We start from the raw sequence: 20,979 nt of genomic DNA, 5'->3' as shown, positions 1-20,979 counted from the left end.
TAAATCCCCATAATCACGGACAGAAAAAAGGTAGATTCACAGTATTTTAACTCCCATTACAATTAACATCTCACGTAGTTATCACCATAACGGATGCAAGTTCCTATTCTCCGTTTTTAAGCTCTGCGCCTCTGAGACTGATTCAACTCAGTTGTTCTGCACAGTGGACGCCATGTAAAAAATGTCCTCCTATCTGATTGGACAAAATCCCATCAACGCTGCAGCCAATGAGTGAATAGATTGTTGCTATAAGAAAGACCCGCATCTGCAATTCCAGTTATTCTTCAGTTTTCTTAGGAGTGGAAAAATGAGCGGTAGGGGGAAGACCGGTGGAAAAGCGAGAGCGAAAGCTAAAACCCGTTCATCCAGAGCTGGACTCCAGTTTCCGGTAGGTCGAGTTCACCGATTGCTTCGTAAAGGAAACTATGCAGAACGTGTTGGTGCCGGTGCTCCAGTTTATCTTGCTGCAGTGCTCGAGTATCTGACTGCTGAGATCCTGGAATTGGCTGGTAACGCTGCCAGAGACAACAAGAAAACTCGCATCATTCCCAGACATCTGCAGTTGGCAGTGCGTAACGACGAAGAGTTGAACAAGCTCCTCGGAGGTGTCACTATCGCTCAGGGTGGAGTGCTGCCCAACATCCAAGCTGTGTTACTCCCGAAAAAGACCGAGAAAGCAGTGAAAGCCAAGTAAACACGGCATTACTCTCTCAATCATTCACCCAAAGGCTCTTTTAAGAGCCACCCACACCTGTATAAAGCGCAAAACTACCATTTTGAACCAAATAAATTAAACTATGGTTGGTCAGAAGTGCTTTAATAAATTTTATTGGACATAACCCGTTAGAATCACACACAATGATAACCCATTCTAGTGTGTCACGCCTCAAATTGTGAATGGTGGCGATGACTTGCTTACTGTAAGCGACACTGGACAAAATAATTCAGGGCGGTAAAACTAAACGTTATACATATTTGGATTTTTTTTTAAAGACTTTAGTACAGCAACGCTGCCATTTGAGCCAATAAAACTTCCCGACAGTTCGCTGAGTGCCATGCAGTGCCATAGTTTGAGCATGCTTGTCTACTCGCCACAATATGTTCGTTGCAGTTCCAAGCACAATGTTTCCTAGATTTTCGCGAGATGTCATTTAAGTAAATGACATTTTGTGTCCCACACATTGTCTGAAATAACTTTATTATCCACAATTATGCAGAGTGGGTTACAAGTTATTTTACAATATAAAACGAGGAGAGGTGCTGCTCAAGTGAACTAATTCAGCTGGCTCCTTATTTATGAAAGTGTGGATGCTAAACTTAACCCTTTGCTAGATAATTAATTTATAACTTTGCTTTCAGTGAACATCGTTTTTATGTTGTACATATAAAGCCTTGTATAGAATAAACGTATATGATTAACCCACTATATGTGACGTGACAAATTTTAAAAAGTGAAAGTTTTTTCATTAAATAAATCCTTCTGATGTTAGTCTCGCTTTTGCAATGTTACAGTACGAGGGGTGTGGTAGACTAAAATTCTAAGCGGTAAGAGAAAAGTCTAAATTTTTGGCGGCAGAGGAAGCTGAAGACGTGATCCAATAAGATCTGGGGCCGAAGGCAGGACCAGAGCCAATGAGAATTCGTAATAGCCTATCCAATCAGCTTCTCTCTGGTATGCTTTATATACGCATCGTGGCACCATAAACGCGTGTATTTAGTAAAGAAGTATTTGAATAAGACGCAATGGCGCGAACCAAGCAGACCGCGCGTAAGTCTACCGGTGGCAAAGCCCCCAGGAAGCAGCTCGCCACTAAAGCAGCGCGGAAGAGCGCGCCTGCGACTGGCGGAGTGAAGAAGCCTCACCGTTACAGGCCTGGCACTGTAGCTCTGCGAGAAATCCGCCGCTATCAGAAGTCTACTGAGCTGTTGATCCGCAAGTTGCCTTTCCAGCGCCTTGTGAGGGAGATTGCTCAGGATTTCAAGACCGATCTGCGCTTCCAAAGCTCAGCTGTAATGGCTTTACAGGAGGCTAGTGAGGCTTATCTGGTTGGTCTGTTCGAGGACACCAATTTGTGTGCCATTCATGCCAAGAGAGTGACCATCATGCCGAAGGATATCCAGCTGGCTCGCCGCATCCGTGGAGAGCGCGCTTAAATGGTTTGCATGCCCATAATCCAAACAAAGGCTCTTTTAAGAGCCACTTCATTGCTTGTCAGAGCAGCAAATTTCTCCGTGTTCTGTGTGCGCGCATGTGATTTCTAAGTTTACAGATGCCTTGTGATATTTAATGCTTACTGTTCATTCATGGAATCCCATAGACTCCTAAATTTGTTAATATTTCAATGAGGTAAGTTTTGTATCATTTTATTTTCTATGTTTTTTTGTGTATTGCATTCAGGCACGTTACATTTCGAAAAAGCAAATCACTAGTGAGAAATAGGTCCTGGTGATTTCCCTCCCCCTCCCCCTCATTTCAGTGAGCAGCCAAGTGAATCAAGTTCCGCAACATTTTCTGTTCCACTTCAACAAATGAGTCGAGCCTGACTGCTGCACTGGTACATCAATCAACTTAAATCGAGTTCATTGGTGAAACAAACTAACAAGCACTGCTGCCAATTCAGACCCGTACACTTGCGAACCTGTTGTACTGTAACTTCAGATGCTGTCTCCAGCATTGCTGTTTTTGATATGATCGTTCTGTCGCGTGCTTTAACTTCGTGTAGCAATCTAATGGCTTAAAAGCATTTTGCTATCTCATTACATTATAGGCATTTACATTATAGGCATTTAGCAGACGCTCTTATCCAGAGCGACGTACAACAAGTGCATAGGTTTCATGATGTAGAGGCGCAAAAGAAACACTAGAGTGAAGTAAGGATCGTAGTGCCAGAAGTGACCACATCGATCAGGACTCCAACCCTGTAGAGTAAGCTTGTTCAGCAGCAAGAATCCTACCAAGTACAAAGTACAAACTAGCACTGGAATCACACCTAATCATACAAAAACAATCCTGCCAGATACACTAACATAATCAAATTATCCTAGCTAGGTACAATGAGCTGAACTATAGGCTAGGGAGGGGTGGGGAGAGGTGCAGCCTGAAGAGATGAGTCTTCAGTCTGCGTTTAAAAGTGGTGAGATTCTCTGCTGTTCTGACCATCACGGGGAGGTCATTCCACCAGCGAGGGGCCAGGACAGACAGCAGACGGGAGCGGGAAGCGCAGACGCGAAGAGGGGGAGGTGCCAAGCGTCCAGAGGTGGCAGAACGGAGAGGTCTGGCTGGTGTGTAGGGTCTGATGATCCTCTGAATGTACCCTGGTGCTGACCCCTTAGCTGCCTGGTATGCGAGCACCAAGGACTTAAATTTGATGCGAGCCATAACAGGCAGCCAGTGGAGGTCAGTGAGCAGGGGGGTGACATGGGAATGTCTGGGGAGGTTGTAGACCAGACGCGCTGCAGCATTCTGGATGAGCTGCAGGGGTCTGATGGCGGATGCTGGCCAGATCTCATCGTTCTGAAGTCCAGAATCAGAAAGCAAACTAATAAAAATATCAACCGGTTTGACACCATGAAATAAATCTTAGTCAGAGGTAAATGTTCAAGCTCATACAAAGCTAGCTAATTAAAGCTGCACCACTGTCTTTAGCTGTCTAGTTAATTTGCTTGGCTGTCAGAAGCTAGCAGGGGTGAAGTGCAATATTTAAGTTACTGAACTTAATGCTTCGATAAATATTCTATAATGCCAGGAAAAATCTCAACGGATATAGTCAAAGGCGGTCATCCATTTCCCATTTGAGTGAAAATAATATCTAGAAAGGCATTTTAGGCCATAAATGAGGGCAACCACAAGGTCAATGAACCAAGAGAATTAATGTAGATCTGAATAAATTGTATTTTATAACTCTTTTTTTACATAGACACCTTCAAAAAGATCTTACAGAAAAACAGGAAAATTTGGCAAACAGTGTGAACCCAGACATCAAGCAATTCAGGTAAATAAATAAAATTTCCACTTCTACTGCCACTGTATTTGCGCTTCTGTTACTTTTTTGTAATTCCGATTCTTGGAAAACAAAGTTCCTAGGGGTACCTTTTTAGATTATGCCTGTACTCAAAAGGGATCATGAATAGCAACCATTTTATTTTGGGTATGTCATTTTCGGGCTTGTATTGAAAAATATGAGGCGATACAGAAGGAGTTAACTGTTGCATATGTAGTGGTATAAGTGTAACATGGAAATGCCCCAGGGTGTTATGCTATGGCAGCATATCTAAAAGATTTGAAAGAAGGGGGTGTACACAACGATGAGAGAGAATACACAATCACTCTCATCGTTATGTAGACCCCCTTTCTTCAAATTACCCAGTCACAATGGTAGCTAGATAAAATACTGGATTTTTATTTTTAGTCTTTTCTGCAAGTGGCAAGCTGGCCAATGCATGTTTAAGTCAGATTAGTTTTAGACAGCATTCACTCTAGGAATTGTTGCAGGGGTTTAACTGCCGAACATTTGACCAAATGTGTAGACTGGCGAACAGATTACAATTCTTGCTCTTCTGTTAAAGCAAGAATTTTTAGTGCATTAAATTCAAATATAAAACGTAAAATAACGTGTCATGTGAAGTAACACCTAAAAAGGCAACTTTTTGGAAACAATAGAGGGGCATTTAATAACACCAGTGACAAGTAACACCTTTGGTTGCCACCTTTGGTTGCCATTTTACAATAAAATGATTTTGTTACAAATAAGTAGCAAAACAGCTATGACCACAAGCATTCACAATGCAACTAAGTTGTTCATGTCACTGATAATACCAGTAAAACCAGACTAGGCAGCAACACCAGTGAAATTATTGTTAAAATGGAGCGTTTTCTAAAAAGCTCAATGTAATTACATGTTTCTAAAATACTGACAGATTGCCAGCAGCAGAGAAAACAACATCTCAGACAAAAATAGAAAACTATGATGTTTTATTTAGAAAAAGTATTTTTTCTTTCTGTCTTTCTTAATTAAAAGCTTGTAGGAGCAAGCAGGGACAATTAACAACCAACAAAACAATAGGCCAATTCACCTGTGGCACCTCTTCGATCCCCAGGTTACTAAGAGGGAAAGGCTCTAACGGTGCAATATTATCTGGCTTATGCTACAGAAGGCCCGCCAGCTCAGTCATAATCTGTAATGTGGAAAATACAAACATCAGGCCTGTGTGCTGTAATAGGGACCATTGGTATTGTGCAACATACACAAACGTTAGGCCTGTGGGCTGTAATAGGGACCATTGGTATTGTGCAACACACGCAAAAGTTAGGTCTGTGGACTGTAGTAGGGACCATTGGTATTGTGCAACATATGCAAACGTGAGGACTGTAGGCTTTGTAAGAGATACCAAGGGTGACTGGACTTTAGCAGAGCATGACCATAAGGAAAAGTGCTATGATGCTTACATGGGAGGACGCAATTAAACAATAATTACAAAATGACCAAAACAGTGACAGAACCGATGCACGGTTGTAGACAGCGGGAACACTGTCTTTGTTAAGACTGAAAACAGGCACAAAACCACAGGGGCGCCATCAGTGTGAACCAGCACGTTGAGAACAAAGACCTGTGTGTCTGTGGCGTGTCTATCTCATAAAAAACACGTTTTCAACGTACAAAAATGCCAAGTTACTCAAAAGTATTGATATCAAAATGACGCCAAGTTACGGTACTACAAACAATATAGGCTATCTTGCCTCACCGAAATTTAATAACATGTATTCCAAAGCAATGCTACCCAGTATTTCCTCAATTCTTTAAAGTCACTTGGCCCTGTGTGTATATAAGTGTGCAGTACATGGACAGGCCAAACATATGTGTGGATGGCTTTCTCACAGTCATGATTGATTGAAAAGGCATCTATATGTCCAATTTGTATTGGTATGTATGTATTTTGGTGGCCAGCCTTTCTGTTGTGTGAATGATTGTATGTTTCTTGGTATAAATGTCTGTTCGTAAATGTGAATGTAACATGCTGCGAGAGAAATGTCCCCATGGGGATAAAGAAGTTCTCTATGTATGTATGTACAATATGTATTTTACATGTATTTATTGTATGTTGCAAATATACAATCACTTGTACATTTAGTCAAATTCAGTTCAGAAGCAAGTATAAACATATGTTTTCTGGAGAAATATGCTTCCTGTAGTGACTGACCAGCAGTTTTCTACATGAATTTCCATGTGTTCAATGAGGCAATACGAAATATTTGACACTTTGATCTGACACAACGTTTGCATGACATTGTAATATGGTAAGGTTACAAAACACAGGGCCAAGTGACTTTAAAGAATTGAGGAAATACTGGGTAGCATTGCTTTGGAATACATGTTATTAAATTTCGGTGAGGCAAGATAGCCTATATTGTTTGTAGTACCGTAACTTGGCGTCATTTTGATATCAATACTTTTGAGTAACTTGGCATTTTTGTACGTTGAAAACGTGTTTTTTATGAGATATCATTTCTTTTTGCAAAGCGTTTTATTACGAGAGTGAGAAATGCGAAGTGACCCTGTAAGAAACGGTTGTGAATTATGGCTATCATTGTGTGAATTTGTACAGTCTGAAGAGCGTGTACGTTTAGCAGTTTCGGTTTGCTATATATGTAAAACAGTGGCTGTGACAAATGGTGCGGTGGCGTAATTGTAAACGCATCAGAAAAGGTTAAATATGGCAGGGTGTAGCTATGTAGGCTACTCACGGATTTGACGGGCATCCAACGAGCCTTGATTGACAAAAGAATCAGCAAGCCCGTAGAATTAGAGCTGCCTAGGTCGCAACTTGTGTACCCTTCTGTCCTGCTCCGTTGTCTGTTATTTCGTGAAGATGCACTTTTAGTGTTTGTAAGGTTTATAAGGCATTTTGATAGGCTTATCTGCAGGTAGGAATCCTCTTTGCTGTTTTGTTAAGCTAGAACCGGAAAAGTTGATAGTGGAGAATAGGAGCAGACGCATATGTCCCAGCAGGCTTTGCATATGAGAAAATAACAAGTGTGAGATAAATTAGGCGAAATGATGAAATTGCGTAGTTGAAACAACATGTTTTTTTTTTAGCAGAATGGGCATGTAGGTGAAGGTTGACATGATCACAGACTATAGTACGAAGTAAATGAAGTGACCATGAGCGAGCTTAGTTTTTCTATCAAACGGTATATATAACAGTCTGTATTTAACGTTCATTGTTGAAGTGGAGGGTTAAATAACGTGTGCAATCTATTGCACAAATGTGTTTTTCTCATGTTCAGTGCTAGTAGTTATACTTATGAGTGAATCATGATTTTAGATGTAATGTTTTAATGCGGAGTTGCAGAACGTACAGACGTAGTACTTGTTTGTAGCCTATGTGGCTAGATAGAGAACAGGGCGAGGTAACATGAATGTAGAAACGTGGCGTTTGCTGATATGAAGGTTTTGTACGGTAGCCAAGTGAAGAAATATAGTTAGTGGAAATGGCACAGTGGTGAACTGGTGTAACTTTTTAATAAAAGGAATACATTTGCGTCATGAAATGCATATGGGTGGCCGTGAGTGAGTTTTGGTAAAGCAAATGTAAGCGTAAGAAAATGTTAGTGTAAAAGAGGAAATGATCTGCCTGAGGGCGAGTCGGGATTCAAGCTTTCAACCGGAGGTTTAACAGCCCGTGACTTCGTTAGTGCAGCACCATGCCGTAGCTATGCAGTGAGTGAAATATCATTAGCAAACCTGCCGGTGGTTTTAAAAAAGAACACAGGCCAGTAAGCACAGAAGAGCTCCCGTTGAATCCATATGGCTTAGCAATATTGTAGCCGGTTAATAACTGAACGTACAGACGGTAAGTCATAATGCATATGGCTTAGCAATATTGTAGCCGGTTAATAACTGAACGGTGAACGGCGGGTAGATATGGTGCAAAAGCAATAATTGATAAGTAGTAGACAATAATTAGTGAGGGTCGAAGCAGGTTAAGGAAACGTGTTCCTAGCTGGGTTTGAACCTAAGACCCCATGTTCCCAAGACTGTAACCTTGCCCACTAGGCCACGGGCAGACTAGCTGTTTAGACTGCGGAGTTGCAGAACATACATACGTAGTTGTTTGTAGCCTATGTGGCTAGATAGAGAACAGGGCGAGGTAACATGAATGTAGAAACGTGGCGTTTGCTGATAAGAAGGTTTTGTACGGTAGCCAAGTGAAGAAATATAGTTCGTAGAAATGGCACAGCGGTGAACTGGTGTAACTTTTTAATAAAAGGAATACATTTGCCGTCATGAAATGCATATGGGTGGCCGTGAGTGAGTTTTGGTAAAGGAAATATAACCGTAAGAAAACGTTTGTATAAAAGAGGAAATGGTCTGCCTGAGGGCGAGTCGTGATTCAAGCCTTAAACCGGAGGTTTACCAGTCTGTGACTTCGTTAGTGCAGCACCATGCCATAGCTATGCAATGCGTGAAATATCATTAGCAAACCTGCCGGTGGTTTTAAAGATCACAGGCCAGTAAACACAGATTAGCTCCCGTTTAATCCATATGGCTTAGCAATATTGTAGCTGGTTAATAACTGAACGGTGAACGGCAGGTAGATATGGTGCAAAAGCAATAATTGATAAGTAGTAGACAATTATTAGTGAGGGTTGAAGCAGGTTAAAGAAACGTGTTCCAAGCTGGGCTTGAATCTACGACCCCGTGTTCTCAAGACTGTAACCTTGCCCACTAGGCCACAGGCGGACTAGCTATTTACCCTGCAAATGTTTCAGAGTAGAAAGGTATCGGTATTTTGCGTTTGTATGCGCGTTTTTGATTGGGTCGTGTAGGTGAAGATTTGGCTGGTGTCAGTGAAATGTCCAATGGGGAGACATGTTGTTAGTGGGAAAGGCGGCAGGACAAATAAGAATGAGAAGAAGAAAGAGAAGAAGAAGGAGAAAACGCAAAATCCCCTTAGTTTGGGGCTTTATTGTGTGGACATGTGAAGTTGTTTATGAGTTCTGTTTGTTGAAATGGGGTCAGAATGTACAGAATTTAATGTTTTTAAGGGCTGAGTGTCTGTGGCTGTTGTGGTTATTTCTGTGGGGAACCCTGAAAAGTGCCAAACTCTCGGTGCTGTATAGGTATGGGGGCATGCCCCCGCCAAGGCGTAACTTGGCGGGATGGCATACCTGCCATCCCAATACCTGCTCAACAGACAAGCAATGACTTTTCAAAATGTACTGAATTGTGGTTACACTACAGTGACAGAAGCAGCCACCCACATTGCGCAACTTGTTTCTAAGTTGGCGGGCCATGCACCATACCTATACAGCACCAAGAGTTTGGCACTTTTCAGGGTTCCCCACAGAAATAACCATAACAGCCACAAACACTCAGCCCTTAAAAACATTACATTCTGACCCCATTTCAACAGACAGATTTCATGAACTACTACTACTACTACTACTACTACTACTACTACTACTTCTTCTTCTTCTTCTTCTTCTTCTTCTTCTTCTTCTTCTTCTTCTTCTTCTTCTTCTTCTTCTTCTTCTTCTTCTTCTTCTTCTTCTTCTTCTTCTTCTTCTTCTTCTTCTTCTTCTTCTTCTTCTTCTTCTTCTTCTTCTTCTTCTTCTCCTTCTTCTTCTCCTCCTCCTCCTCCTCCTCCTCCTCCTCCTCCTCCTCCTCCTCCTCCTTACCCATACCTTTTTACTCTGAAACATTTCCAGTTGAAACAGCTAGTCTGCCTGTGGCGTAGTGGGCAAGTTCCCAGTCTTGGATATGTGGGGTTCTAGGTTCAAGCCCAGCTAGAAACACATTTCTTCAGCCTGCTTTTACCCTCAATAATGATTGTCTGCTACTTCTCAATTATTGCTTTTGCACCATATCTACCCGCCATTCACCGAACGTATGCACTGCATTATGACATACCGTCTGCACATTCAGTTATTAACCGGCTACAATATTGCACAGCCATATGGATTCAACGGGAGCTCTTCTGTGCTTACTGGTCTGTGTTCTTCTTTAAAAACATAAACAGGTTTGCTAATGATATTTCACGCAATGTGACAAAGTCACAGACTGGTAAACCTCCGGTTAATGAAGGATTGAATCCCGCCTCGCCCTCAGGCAGATAATTTCCTCTTTTACACTAACGTTTTCTTACGCTTTTATATTTTCTTTACCAAAACTCACTCACGGCCACCCATATGCATTTCATGACGGCAGATGTATTCATTTTATTAGAAAGACCAGTTCACCATTCTGCCATTTCTACTAACTATATTTCTTCACTTGGCTACTGTACAAAACCTTCTTATCGGCAAACGCCACGTTTCTACATCCATGTTACCTCACCCTGTTCTCTATCTAGCCACATACAAACAATTACTACGTATGTACGTTCTGAAACTCCCCATTAAAACATTACATTTAAAATCATGACTCACTCATAATTATAACTACTAGTACTGAACATGACAAAAGCACAGCAGTTCAATAGATTTCACACGTTACTTAACTCTCCACTTTAACTAGTATGTTTTATACAGACTGTTATATAAACCGCTCGATAAGGAAACTAAGCATGGTCACTTCATTTACTTTGCACTATAGTCTGTGGTCATGTCAACCTTCACCTACATGCCCATTCTGCTAAAAACATTGTTTCAACTACGCAATTTCATAATTTTTCCTAATTTATCTCACACTGTTGTCATTTTCTCATATGCAAAGCCTGCTGGGACATATGCGTCTGCTCTTATTCTCCACTATCAAGTTTTCCGGTTCTAGCTTAGCAAAACAGCGACGAGGATTCCTACCAGCAGATAAGCCTATCAAAATGCCTTATAAACCTTACAAACACTAAAAGTGCATCTCCACGAAATAACAGACAACGGAGCAGGACAGAAGGGTACACAAGTTGCAACCGAGGGAGCTCTAATTCTACGGGCTTGCTGATTCTTTTGTCAATCAAGGCTCATTGGATGGCCGTCAAATCCGTGAGTACATACACTAGCCATATTTCACCTGTGCTTCTGATGCGTTTACACTTACGCCACCGCACCCTTTGTCACAGCCACTGTTTTACATATATAGCAAACCGAAACTGCTAAACGGTACACGCTCATCAGACTGTACAAATTCACACAAGGATAGCCATAATCCACAACCGTTTCTTGCAGTGTCATTTCGCATTTCTCACTCTCATAATAAAACGCTTTGCAAAAAGAAATGATATCTCATAAAAAACACGTTTTCAACGTACAAAAATGGCAAGTTACTCACACATACAAGGCATACATCGTCTATAACTCATTCATTCAGACTGCCAAAATCCAGACCTTCCATTAAAAGTATTGATATCAAAATGACGCCAAGTTACGGTACTACAAACAATATCTTGCCTCGCCAAAATTAAATAAAATGTATTCCAAAGCAATGCTACCCAATATTTCCTCCATTCTTTCAAGTCACTTGGCCCTGTGTTTTGTAATCTTACCATTTTACAATGTCATGCAAACTTTGTGTCACATCAAAGAGTCAAATATTTCGAATTGCTTCAGGGAACACATTGAAATTCATGTACAAAACTGCTGCTGAGTAACTACAGGAAGCATATTTCTCCAGAAAACATGTTTATACTTGCTTCTGAACTGAATTTCAGTACATGTACAAGTTATTGTATATTTGCTATGTACAATAAATACTGCATGTAAAATACATATTGTACATACATACATAGAGAACTTCTTTATCTCCATGGGGACATTTCCCTCGCAGCATGTTACATTCACATTTACGAACACACACTTATGCCAAGACACATACTATCATTCACGCAACAGAAAGGCTGGGCAGCGAAATACATACATACCAATACAAATTGGACATATACACGCCTATTCAATCCATCTTGACTGTGAGAAAGCCATCCACACATATGTTTGGCCTGTCAATGTAGTGCATGCTTATACACACAGGGCCAAGTGACTTGAAAGAATTGAGGAAATATTGGATAGCATTGCTTTTGGCTGTCTGAATGAATGAGTTATAGACGGGGTATGTCTTGTATGGGTGAGTAACTTGTTTGTTGAAAACGTGTTTTATATAAGATGTAGCACACTACATAGGGAGTGAGCGGCAGCACGAACGTTTGCTCTGTGACACTGTTCTCATCACCCTGTGCTACTGTTATCTTTTGAATATCCGTCGCACAATAACGGGCGGTGCATTTGTCAAGGTCAGGAGCAGCCCCAGCTGACTCCCGCCACCCGACAATGCTTTTTTGGTACAGGAACCCACCCACCACAAGGAGATCAGGACAAGGCAGATAAAAGGCAGACTTTTATTTGTTTTTAATTTATAAAAACAGAGCACGCCACCTTCTCGCACCAGCCCCGCTCTTCCTACTTCCCCCCGGCTTCTTTTGTTACTCTCCAACTCCGGCCCTCCCCTTCCCTTCCACAGAGCCCCAACGCAGGTAGGGGCGTACACACCCCTCACACACCACACTCTCCTAAATTACTCTCCAACTCCGGCCCTCCCCTTCCCTTCCACAGAGCCCCAACGCAGGTAGGGGCGTACACACCCCTCACACACCACACTCTCCTAAATTACTCTCCAGCTCCGGCCCTCCCCTTCCCTTCCACGGAGCCCCAACGCAGGTAGGGGCATACACACCCCTCACACACCACACACTCCTAAATTACTCTCCAACTCCGGCCCTCCCCTTCCCTTCCACAGAGCCCCAACGCAGGTAGGAGCGTACACACCCCTCACACACCACACACTTTTAAGCCGCTGGGGTTCCCCTCACACATGCCCACACCCAGCATAAAAACAGTGTACCCACTCTGGCCCTCCTGTGCCTTAGCCCCACCTCCGGAGGGGGGGAGACCTCACCCTGCCGTCTAACAGGGGGAGTCACAAACACAGGCGGGGTCTCACACACACTCGCACCTCACACTCCCACACACACACCGTAGACAAAATAATAATAGCATATTAAAAATGGGATGTAGCCGAATACTCGGATGAAACGAGTATCTGGTATGGATAATGTACTTTTTACGAGCACGAGTACCATCCGAGTAAAAAGTGTCAATATCCATACTCGTGATTAAGGAAAATCCTCATTGGGTAGCTGTGTCCAGTGTCCACATCGTTCCGTGATAGGCCAGCCACACACAGAGCTCCTCCTCTACCCCGAGCCTACAAAGTTCACTGCTGCTGTGCCACACAACACAGTCTTGCCATCTTCACAGCCACTCTGTCCACAGGGATGTATTATTGTCATATATTCTCAATGAAATAAAGTTTGCAATTCTCAGATTCGGATCAACACATTATTCTCACCACATATTTACTGGACATTCACACGTAAGCACATATTACTGATTACAAACGGACATTTCTAGCTTGCTACAGTGGGGCTAACTAGCCACTTAACTAGCTGCTACAGTGGGGCTAACTAGCCAGTCAGCTAGCGACTACATGAAATAAGCATATACTTGTACTGTATAACATTTAACGATCTCATACACACACTCTACTAGCATTGACATCCTAGCACTCTTATACATCCACTGTACTAATGCAATAGCACTTCTGTGCACATTTAGACATCGTCGCTCACCTGAAATCACAAGACATACAGTACATCATGGTTAGCCAACTGTAACCTGGCACGCTCTCTCTACTACTGTCTTCACACCGTCTGTTCATTAAAAAAATAATAAAACCAGAGTACTGATAACAGCATCTTTTACTGCTACCACAGAGTGAATGTGATGATAAGAAAAATTTTGGTTACGCTGACCTATAAAACGCTATTTCAAAATCAAAAGTAGACATGTTATACATCGTTAGAAAGCTTATACTCTCACCTACTGAATAAACTAATTGTCAATCAAGCCAGACTGTACTAAAAAGGGCGACAACGCCGTAAATGACACGTGGTATTATGCACAACTATTTTGGAAGGTACCCAGGCATCACAAATGTCACAAACGGATTGTCCAAAACAATATATGACCACTCAGTCTCAAAAGGGACATTTTTAAGCGTAAACCAATGGTAAGGCTGTGTACTTACTCAATATTTAGTCCCAGATATTGACTTTAGAATGACATGGTATCATTTTTTAAAACTTTGTCTCGTTTATTTCGTTATTCAATGAGCCGCGTTTTCAGTGCTGCATTAGCATATCTTAGGGCTATTGTCGGGTTTATCTTGTTGCTATGACGGAGTACGATTTTTGAGTGGTGAGAGAATATTTTTATGAATGCCCAGATAGACAATATTGTCCATTATGTCATGGGTGGGGGGGGTGTAGTTGCAGATGAGACTGTAGGGAAGGGGTGCGTGTTAAATGAACGACTAGAACGACAATGGTGGCGCTGCGAAACTCCGTATTCAGCATTTTTGTCATGTATCGTCTACTAATGAAACTGAAAGAAAGCGATTCTGTTTTTAACTCATACTTTGGTTGCAGTAGCACTGAATGTCTGAGTGCAGTAATCTCGGCACGATGGCGTGCCGACCACTAGGGGCTTTGCGCTAAGAGGTTAAAATACCAACTTCCGGTTCGGCCCCGCCCACTTCCAGTTTAAGCACCGCCCATTCCAAGTACAGATACAGATACAGATTATTTTGTTGGTTGAACAGATTCAGATATAGATACAGATAATGGTGTACTCGCTCATCCCTAGTAGTTGGCCCACACCTCTATGCTCGGCCACTCTACATCCAAAAAACAAAAAAACAAAAACAAAAAAACCCAAACCCCAAAGGTCCACTGTCTCCCACTGTCCCCTTCAGTCTCTGAGCTGCTGGGTAGCGCCCCGGACCACTCTGCCGTCCGCTGCACGTTATTGCCGTACCACTGTTGCATGCAAAGTCCCTGCTGCGCCCTGCAGCTGGGGAGCAAGCCGGCGCCGGCTCCGGTCCTAGTCTGCGCTTTACAGTCTCACAGAGTGGGAGACTCGCTGTTCCTCCACCCTCGTCAGGGCTTGTGTATAGTCTCCCCTCGCGGCGTTGGTCCTCCCAGAAGTAGCGCAGTGTCTTTGCCACAGGACCAGTCCGGCTCTGCACAGCGCCGCTCCTCCCAGAATCCCACCACGTTTTCCACTCGGTCCGGGGCAGCTGGCTCCCCGTGGCTCCAGTGCAGCGTCACTCTCGTCCAGGACCGCCAGCCAGCCACCGCCAGGAAGGGAGACAGCTCAATAGCATTAACAAAAAAAACCCACCAATCCCAACAAAACCAAACAAACTAAAGCTAAAAGTCCTTGTCTGAGGAACCCAACAGTCACCCCTGGTGTTTCTTGCGTTCTCCCTCTCACCTGCCTCCTTATACCTGCAAGCTCGTTAGGGCAAACACGAAACAGCTGCGCCACACCCCCAACTCCCGCAACCGGCGATTCGGCTGACGCCCCGATCTGCATGTGCACCCAGACTCCAATGATCAATCCCCCAGCGAATCTGGCCCAGCTGCCAGGCTACCTCCTGACACGTTCATTATTGATGTGGCGACAAAACGATGTCGTCTTTGGTCCCTGATACAATATTTTTTGAACGTAATCTGTACGTGTATGAAATTATCCATTAAATATGAATTAATCTTGGCATCGACCAAATGTATAGCAATATATCGTTCAAATAATCTTTCATCAGGGACGGAAGATGACGTTTTCCTTGAGTGCTGTGCTGTTTTCGTTGATGTGATGTGGAGTGGCACTCTACATAGTCAGGCAGGGACCCCAGAGAAGAGCAATTTAGAAAACATTGGGTAGCATTGCTTTGGAATACAGCTTCTTTAATTTCAGTGAGGCAAGACATTGTTTGTAGTACAGTAACTTGGTGTCATTTTGATATCAATACTTTTAATGGCATTTTACTAGATTTTACCAGTTTGAATGTTATGGACAGTGCTTTGTATGTGTGAGTACCTTGGCATTTTTGTATGTTGAAAACATGTTTTTTATGAGATTCATTAATACAGTACAGAACATCCGTAGGTAATATTTTCTTGAATGAAAAAGGGAAAAAAGCCACTTATTATTAAAATTAAACTTATAAAAGTTTAGGATCTGAGAAGAGCTGACAGGTGAAATATTGATTGAAGGCCTGAGAAACACATTCAGTAAATGATCCTGCACTCCCACATTGTGGACCACTATTTGACACAATTATCTTTTGATTTTTGATGGATATTACTATTATTCTACTCAAAAACTGTTTATGGTTTTTAAATGGTAATTACAGTCAAGACAGTCTTTATAATAATCAGATTTGGCATCCCTAGTCTTAGATTTGATATTTCCAAGTTGTCTATATACTTCCCAATCAGCAGGATCTCTTGTCTGTCTAAATTTAGGCCAAGCTTTATCCCTCTCCCTGTAGAGATCTATGAGATCAGAGTTTATCCACGGAAAATGTCTTCCCTTCACTTTAACTTCTCTCCAGGGGGCGTGTTACCTGAGTAAATTCAGAATAAATAAAAAATGACATGCATCTTGAACATATATTATTAGCTGAAAACTAACAGAAATGATACCTCAAATAAATATATCAACATTTATTTTCTTACACTGTCACATTTTTAATGATTTTAGGTGGAAGTTTGGGAAATGTTGTTTTCCAGTAAATAAATTAAAGATTGATTATCCAAGCAGTCTAGCCAAACACCAGCTTTTAAAATATGATCAGGATGATTGTCATCGGGACTCCCCCACCACTGCGTTCCGGCCCCACTTCCGTCACCGCCTGCCACTCCCTACCACCGCCACCTGGCCCCGACCCCGCCCCCGCCACCCGGGCTCGCCCATCATCTGAGCCCCACCTCCAGAGTGTCATTCAGCTGCCTAATTTGATCAGTGTGAACATTGACTGACTGACCGTGCCGGTCATTAAACTTGCACCCTGAGTCGACCAGAGGATGATGGGTTCCTCCCTTGAGCCTGGTTCCTTCTGAGGTTTCTTCCCATCTGCCACAGGGAGTTTCTTCTTGCCACTGTTGCCTTAGTCCTGCTCCTGTGGGGGTTTAGGCCAGGGTTGTCTGTGTGTATTGTGACAATTGTTTGTGAAATGCGCCATATAATTTTTTTTATTTTTTTATTTTTGATTCGATTTGACTAACGGCTATCCAGTCTAATAGGGATTGTAAAATTGGTATGGCAGGTATGCCATCCCACCAAGTTATGCCTTGGCGGGGCATGTCCCATACCTATACAGCACCGAGAGTTTGGCACTTTTCAGGGTTCCCCACAGAAATAACCACAATGACCATAGACTCTCAGCCCTTAAAAACATCAATTTCTGTGCCTTCTGACCCCATTTCAACAAACAGAATTCACAAACACCTTCACAGATCCACAAAATAAAGCCCCAGACTTTTTTCCTTCTTTTTCCTGCCTGATTACATCATCGCAAATACAGTATACATAGAATATGTCTCGCAATTTGTGGATGTATATAGAAGTGTAGTCGTTAAAAAGAGCAAAACTTTGCAGTTTCTATGTCTTTTTCACTAGTAGCTCACCAGGTTGTTCTATTCTAGTCTAATTCTATGTCTTCACTAGTAGTTCACCAGGTTGTGCGTCCACTTTTGGATGAGTCACAGACCAGGTTCAAATCCCCCCTCGGACTCAGGAAAACCTCTCACTCATTATCTGCTCTGTAAGGTAAGTAATTTCAGAGGTTAATCTCGTTGCCAGAAAGCTTACTGTTTAACCATGTTTCAGACAGAGTAAATGATATTAGGTTTATGTTCATCAACCCACACTCTAAATAAATCATTTTTACACACAAGCCTCTTAACATTCAAATGGACTATTTTAAACCAAATCCGTGTCAAAAGTGGAAATGAACTGTAACCAAGCTGCTCATGTTTACTGTAAGAGACCGACAGGTCCAAAGACACAATAATAATAATTAGGAAAGTTTAATACTAAAATTAAAAACATAAATAAAATAAATTAAACCAGACATAACAAAACACCTATGGGTAGAACAGTACATCGCCTCAGGAGACTTCAACATGTAAGCTGAAGGCTAATATGCATTACTAGTAAACCAAGAACAGCTAATAGTTTCAGAAAAAAAAACTGTTATTCATACGGCCGAATTATAAACAGCAGTGAAAACTGATTTATCAGCTCATGCTGTGTATGAAACAACTAAATAACTCTCAGACTGAGGACAACTGGGATATTATGAGGAAAAATAAAAGCTATAAAATGATACAAATTGGCCAAAAAAAGTATATATATATAATTTTAAAGATACATTAATATTTATCGGCACCCTTCTATTCAAATGGTGTAATATTCACTGTACCTATTAGTCGTGTCAGCTGAATAGCACAATATGAGTTGGAACTTATTTATGCTTTCTGCACTAACACATAAAACACTTGCCTCTGGAGTTCAGAATTTGTAATCCAAAGAACCTGAGTTGAGCCAACATAAAAATGCACTGTAATCGTCTACTTAGAATTTTGTAGCTGGAGGAGCCTTACATTTATTACAGTACATCAATACCAACAGCATTGGGCAGCTCCATGTTGTCAGACACTGCTGAATGTAGTACTGTAAAACAGCCTTTTATGTTGGGATTACCAATCGTGCTGCAATGCGACTCACCTGGGCAATGTTGTTGGAAGTGACGAGTCAGGATTGCAAACATGTTGACTTCATTTCGCAATCTGCAGGTAGCAATAAGCATTAGAACATTGTACTAATATGAGACAATTGTACTGTGAAAACTAAGTGTGTGATTTAGAGTTGTGTACTTTGTGTGTAGGTACTGCAATTTGTGTCTTCAGGTTAGAATTTTGCCAGTCAGTTTGGCAAATTGAGTTTTCCACATTGAGCCAAAGCAATCATAACATACTGTAATGCATTTGTAATGTGTGACTGCAGTGTTTAGAAATGCATCTGAAAAAATGAGAAAAACTGTAGGGTCTCAGGAACATCTCAGAGACTGGATGTCATGCAAACCACATATCTGCCTTGATTTTAGCTTAGTGGTCTAATTCATTCAACTGATGTGCAGCAGATCCAGGGTCAAACCTACAGGAAAACCATTTATTTGAGAGGTAATATAAACATACCAGCTCAATAGACAAGCAGTGACTTTTCAAAATGGATTGAGTTGTGGTTACACTACAGTAACAGAAGCAAGCATTCATCAGACACTACACAACTTCTTATAACAGATTTTATTTCCACTACTGTAAATGAATTTCATTGCTTCAACTGTGCAGATTTTAGCCCACACACACACACACGTATATGTGTATACGTGTGTGTGTGTGTGGGTATGATAATGTTTGTGTTTGTGTATATTTCAGGAGGTGAGCCTGACGAGCCGCTGCTTGGTAAGAGCACTTCCTTAATTGGTAATTGGGAGCATGTGTGGGTATGTGGACTAGGGTTAATTGGCTTCCTCCACTTCGCCAGGTAACGAGCTCACACAGCTGCCGCTTGTTTCCTCGGACGCAGGGAGAGGGATAAGAGAGCGGGGATTGCGGCAGTTTGGGTTCAGGCAGCCAGGAAGGAACAGGCTCTGTAGACTCTTTAACTTGGGGGGTTTTTTTTGGATTTTCCTTTTCTTTTTCCTTTAGTTATTGTGGCTGGGTTTTTTTGTTGAGGATTTGGATTTATTTTCTTTTTCTTTATTATTTCCTTTTTGGAGAAATCCCATGGGGGGGATTTCTTTTAGGTGTGTGTGGTGCGTGCGTGGCGGCATGGGACGTGGAGGGGGCCCGGCATTTTGTGGCGTGGGCCCAGTCACGTCCCACCCTTTTTGTTCAGTTGGTGTGTGTGTGTGTGTGTGTGTGACCCCCCCCCCCCTTCCCCCCCCAGGGTGGCCAAGTGGGGGCCGGTCTGTGCCGTGCGGGCAGACCCGAGAGAGAGGGTCAGAGAACGAGTGAGTGTGGGGCACGGGGTAACTTACCACTGTGTGTGACGGCTTGTGGTGCGGTGACGGGGAGTCCCTCTCCTGGGGCTCGGCTCGCGCGGCACAGGGTCAGTCATTGGTGGGGTCACCGTACAAGCAGGGGGGGAGCTAGAGAAGGGAGGGGGGGTCAGAGCAGAGCAGCTGCCTGTCCATTAACTGTTTTTATTATAAATTCAATAAAGACTCTGCTTACCTTATCCCTGTGTCTTGGTTGTTCATGGTGGATGGATCCTTGCACCTGTGGTGGGTTGGGGTAGCATGGGGAGTGTGAGCGACTCCTGACCTGTTTAAAATACAGCCAGGTACTGTATAATGAAAAGAATGAATACAAAAGTCTCATCAGCAGACATGGTATCAGTAAGCTGTAAACAAAAGAATACAAATTTGGCCTGTAACTGTATGATTGTACATAGTGTATCTGTGTCCATTATTTGATTGATGTTACAGTGGATAGAGTTACACTTGTGGAATCAGAGCTCAGTGGTCAGATTCAATTTGAAAGAATACAAGGAGAAGCCTGTGGAGCGGTGTGGTTGCGGCTTAGCTATTGGGGGGGGGGGAGTGGCTCACGGGAAGAATGCCAGGATTGAGTTAATTAGCACAGGTGTTCCTTGTCACTGATTTAGTTAATTAGCACAGGTGTTCCTTGTCACTGAATGAGTTAATTAGCACAGGTGTTCCTTGTCACTGATTGAGTTAATTGGCACAGGTGTTCCTTGTCACTGATTACTCTCTCCCTTTTTTTTAATTTTATGCAGTAGCAGCTGGGCCTGGGGGGAGGAAAAAGGCACACACACGCCCTGCAGAGAGTGACAGCATGCTTTAGGAGCTGCACTGGCATTTCTGTTATAAACTGTGGTTTGAGTGTGTGTGTGTGTGTGTGTGTGTGTGAAAATAAAAGACGTCATCCCTGCACTTCCCGTGTCTTTTGTCGGTCCTGTGCTGATTCTGAACCCACAGTGGCTAGAGAATTGCCACAACTGGCGCCCAGCTTGTAGTTCAGCAAAATAAACATGACCGAACCCCATCCTTCACCTCC

The 20,979-nt window shown here is 42.5% G+C and overlaps 3 protein-coding genes across 3 annotated transcripts in view; 2 read left to right on the top strand and 1 right to left on the bottom strand.

The window, feature by feature from the left end:
- The window catches only part of LOC118215092, an 800,072-nt gene that overhangs the window by 363,884 nt on the left and 415,209 nt on the right, over positions 1-20,979 (bottom strand). The window lies entirely within an intron of this gene.
- LOC118215115 (histone H2A) lies at positions 220-746 on the top strand. The gene has a single exon (XM_035395562.1). It carries the CDS (start codon positions 308-310, stop codon positions 692-694), a length of 387 nt encoding a protein of 128 aa, XP_035251453.1. The 5' UTR covers positions 220-307; the 3' UTR covers positions 695-746.
- Positions 1,719-2,201, top strand: LOC118215113 (histone H3). The gene has a single exon (XM_035395560.1). It carries the CDS (start codon positions 1,744-1,746, stop codon positions 2,152-2,154), a length of 411 nt encoding a protein of 136 aa, XP_035251451.1. The 5' UTR covers positions 1,719-1,743; the 3' UTR covers positions 2,155-2,201.

The sequence above is a fragment of the Anguilla anguilla genome, chromosome 16 (genome assembly GCF_013347855.1).
Source record: "Anguilla anguilla isolate fAngAng1 chromosome 16, fAngAng1.pri, whole genome shotgun sequence".
Taxonomy (NCBI): domain Eukaryota; kingdom Metazoa; phylum Chordata; class Actinopteri; order Anguilliformes; family Anguillidae; genus Anguilla; species Anguilla anguilla.
The sequence above is the reverse complement of the archived record's forward strand: the minus strand, read 5'-3'. Positions and strand labels throughout refer to the sequence as shown.